Source organism: Bactrocera latifrons, unplaced genomic scaffold (assembly GCF_001853355.1).
Source record: "Bactrocera latifrons isolate USDA-ARS-PBARC rearing strain unplaced genomic scaffold, ASM185335v1 scaffold_7, whole genome shotgun sequence".
In the NCBI taxonomy this organism is placed as follows: domain Eukaryota; kingdom Metazoa; phylum Arthropoda; class Insecta; order Diptera; family Tephritidae; genus Bactrocera; species Bactrocera latifrons.
Window position 1 is genome coordinate 1,911,436 of NW_017537378.1, and position 4,326 is coordinate 1,915,761.

The 4,326-nt window shown below is 26.9% G+C and overlaps 1 protein-coding gene across 5 annotated transcripts in view; it reads left to right on the top strand.

Moving 5' to 3' along the window:
• The window catches only part of LOC108975876 (rho-associated protein kinase 2), a 24,767-nt gene extending 21,005 nt beyond the window's left edge, over positions 1–3,762 (top strand). For all 5 annotated transcript variants that reach the window (XM_018944670.1, XM_018944672.1, XM_018944671.1 and 2 more), the window contains one exon: positions 3,063–3,762. In XM_018944670.1, the coding sequence (XP_018800215.1) occupies positions 3,063–3,207 (145 nt within the window). In that variant the 3' untranslated portion in view covers positions 3,208–3,762. The remainder of the gene's footprint in view (positions 1–3,062) is intronic.
• The last annotated feature ends 564 nt before the right edge of the window (positions 3,763–4,326 follow it).

The following is a 4,326-nucleotide window of genomic DNA, read 5'->3' on the forward strand; positions in this document are numbered from 1 at the left end:
TTAATTAAAAAATATTAAACAAAAAATGTTTTTCTTAAATAAAAATAAAATAAAAAAGTTAAAGATAAGTGAAGTCTTCGCACAGTGTACATGCTGTTAATTCCATACTAATATTACATTCTTATTTAAAAGCAAATATACAAATAAGTATTACATACATATACACAGATATGCATACCAAGTTGCAGGGGCGTAGTTAGTGTAAGTTGTTAAGCTTTAGTTATATATAACATGTAAATTATTTTATTTTATTTTCGCTTAAATTAAGTTTCGAAATGTGTATTAACAAAGATTAAACTAATATGTGGCAAAGTCAAAACAAAGAAAAACAAAAAAAAGCTAACAAAAACTAAAAAAAAAAGTAAAAATGCCTACTATAACGGTAAACTAAAGTGCAGCAAATACACACATACATACTTTGCGTATACTTAAGCGAAATTTTCTTACTCAAGAAACAAAAGCAATATTGAAATTTACGAAAGAGTTGAAAAATTCAAATGAAAACTATAAATTTGTCATAAAAAAAACTTTTTTGCTTAGAAAAAAAATTTATGCTCAGAAACAAATTTTTTACAAGCCTTTGAGTTAAATTCAAGCAGCTAAATGAACACTGACTGATTGACAACTAGCAGCTTTCCTAAGCATTACGATAAACAGTAAGGTAATTTAGCGATTGAAGAGTAAGTGCTTTTCACATTGAAAAAATATATACTTTTTATAAAAAAAAAGTCGAACCACTCTAATGTAAATACATATGTATATTTTTTCGTTTAGTAATGATTTCGAAAACATTTTCGTTACTATTTTCTTGGTCACTAGTGTCAGCACTGAGTTTCTTCGCCAAATTTACACTTAAATTTTCGAAAAATATTAAAAAAAAATTTTAAATAAAGTTTTTTTTAATAATTTTTTTTGTTATTCAAACTTTGCTTTGCTGTTGTGTCTTTTGCCTTGCTTTATATTTTTTCTGTTTTCACGTGTACGAATTGTCTTTATTTATATTTTTATCGAAATTTCCAAAAACTTAAAATTATTGGTATTTTTTAAGTTTATAATTCCATATAGACTCGTACTTATGGGTACAAGTTAAATATATTATTGCAGTTAATTAAAAATTAGAGAAACAAAAAACAAATGTAAAAAATAAAAAACAATTTATAAAATATTAATTTCTTAGTTTTATTTTCGCTAAATATCTTTATCTTATTTTGTACTTTTTGTAATATTTTTAAGCTTTTTCATTTCAATTCATAAAGTGTGTTCACGAAGTGCTATGAATAAAGTAAAAAAAAAAATCAGGGGAGCGGCAGGAAGAAAAAACAAAAAATAAACACAGCAAAAATATTAAGAGTATACTGTAGGGATGTTCGAGTAAGCAAATAACTGCAATATTTCGACATTGTTGCTTCCACATTGTGACGTCGAATATGATGCCTTGCTTTCGTTCCTTATAGACATGGATAGCAAAAACAACTTATGTTAAAAGAAAATCTTTAGTATTTATTAAAAATTTATATAATTAGAAGATATGTTATTTTTTGACCATTTCACTATTTATACCCGGAATATACCTATGCATACATAAAATAACGGTCTTTGCAAAAATATATAAAAAATATGTTTTTACAGTGTAACGATGGCTGTGGATTTATAGGCTTTTTGCTTACCGCGTACTTATTGGTATACTTTGAGAAGTTATCGCATTTCTGAGAGAGTCAATTTTTGTTACTCTCCAATTAACAGAAAAGCCCGAAAAATATTCAGTGTGATCGATAAAATATTAACTTAGTTTAATTGAAGGGGTTACGTGGTCACGTATTTTGAATATTTCTTTTTCATATAAAAAAGAAGAATTCTATTCAATGTTCAAAGATTTTGTGCAGTTTTCAAAGGAAAATATTCAAAATGCGGTCATTAGGACGTCATTAAGGGCACCCCGATGAAAAAATGAGGCTTGAAAAGAAAAATATGTGTTTTATTTAAGACCACAAACTGGGTATTAAACGAAGGAAAAGCAAAAAACTGAAAATTGCATTTTGGCAGATTTTTTTTTTTATAAAAATAATGAAAATTTCTGTGAAAATTTCTAGTTTAAAAATAAAAAAAAGTATATTATTCTTAGTATTTTTTTATTTTATTTTTTATTAATTTATTTTATTTTTGAAATATTTGTAATTGAAAAGTCAATTTCGAGAAAAACGCGTTCAAAGTTTTAGCTCAACTCGAGCGAGCAACTTTTCAAGGCCATGCCGTATCTCCATTATTATTTTCCGGACCATCTTGAGAAATTCGAAAAATATTCTAGAGGTATTAAATAAAACAATAATATTTTTTTGTTTTTTGAAGCCATGTAACCACTTAAGTGGCAATTTTTCCAGACAACTTAGTAAGCTCATATCACTTGCAGAATTCATATTAATTTTGCGCAATAGGTATTCTCAAAAATGCTTTTAAAAATGTAGCGTAGGTCAGGTTTTTATTCGAGAGACCGCGTAGCTTAGTTAAAAAATAATAATAAATAATTTTACATATGTATAACGGTAACTATGCTTGATTTATTCCTCATTTGTCAATAGTATACAGTTTTCGTTATCCTACCCTTACATTTCGTCACATAAAATGGAAAACAACATAACATCAAAACAAACGAAATTGATTTTTTTATTGCTTACGATTCACTACATCATATTTCATACATATGTATGTAGAAAAATTTCAGTTTCCGCTGTCAGGCATAACCAATGTATAATTATAACCAAAACTCAAATTTTGTTTCGATATGAGTAGTTTCTATTATCTATTATTCTATTATATCGTTTTTCCTTCGCCTGTAAACTTATGAAATATGTTGTGATGTTACGTTGCTTACATTTAGGTGACGATTTAATTATTTCTTGTAAAAAAATAAGCAGCGAGCTTTGTTTTAGTGCCTCTCATGCTATGCATTGTGAATAACCTTTTTCGTTTCTATATATTTAAAGCTCGAATGCATATTCTCTTCGTATTGAAAATTTTACCAAATTTTACTAATATTTTCTGCAATTACTTGTATATTCTTAAAGTCGACTGAAATGGCAACCGTCAATAACGTCACAACACTCACAACAAACACAACAACGGCACTCCTCACCGCCAACACCGCCACCAAAACCATTGTCACTGCAACGGCAAAAATCACAACCACCAATATTTTACAACAACAAATGAAACGAATGCACAAATTGTAATTGAAACTGAACTAACAAAAACAACAACAACAATTGGTGTTGTGCAGCAGCAACTTTGCGGAACAGCAGCAACAACAACTAATAAGACTATCAAATAGCCTGCGCAACAGTTTTATAAAACGCTTTCGTTTAGCCACACGCGGCGATTAGTGTGTGAGTTTTATGAAAAATAGTTAAAAAATATATAATAACGGTAATATATTGACACTAATGTATAGAGTAGCGTAATTCTTTAAGAAAACCAAAAAAAGTAAAATATTGGATTAAGTTTGCGCACATGCAGGATTCTTCTTTGTACTAACGTACTTTAGCACATATCTATAAATATTTATTTATATGCATATTTATTTATATGTATATTTATTTTTGCCTTAGGTCTTTGCTTGTTTTTAGGTTATGTTGATGTTGCTCAAGCTTTTGTACTTAATAATTTAAAAAGTGTGTAATAATATTTGCCATATAATTAGTTCTGAGGAACGGAATTCAAAATGAAAAGTCAAAAATCAAAATTTAAGTTTTAATTTTAATATTTTTAGTTTAGTAAGGCAATTCAACTGTAGTTGTTAAATATTTTTAAGCTAGTTTTATATTTAATAATTTTATAGTTTGTTTAGTGAATTATTAGAAATCGTCACTAAAAATGCAAAACAAAGTATCATCAAAATAAATTAAGTTTTCTTTGCTTACGATTTACTACATCATATTACAAAATGTAGCATAAAATTTTCCACTTCCGCTCTAAGATATAACCAATATAACAAATATATATAACCAATGTATAACCCTTTTATAACCGAAACTCAAATTTTCTTTCAATACGAGTGGTGTCACTTATGAAAAGTGATGTTACGTAATTTTGCATTTTAGATGGCGAATTTTTCGTGCTGAAATGCTGAAAAAAATTCAAAATATTGGAAATTTCCAAATACCAAATTAAATATAAAAGCGTATAACCGAAAAATTGTTGTTTATTTTGAATTCTATTTATCATGTATATTTCTTAAATTAGTATACAATTAATTATAATGCATATCTAACTATTTATTTATGCAATTAGTGATATAGACGAGTATATATTTACATATTATATTACATTTAT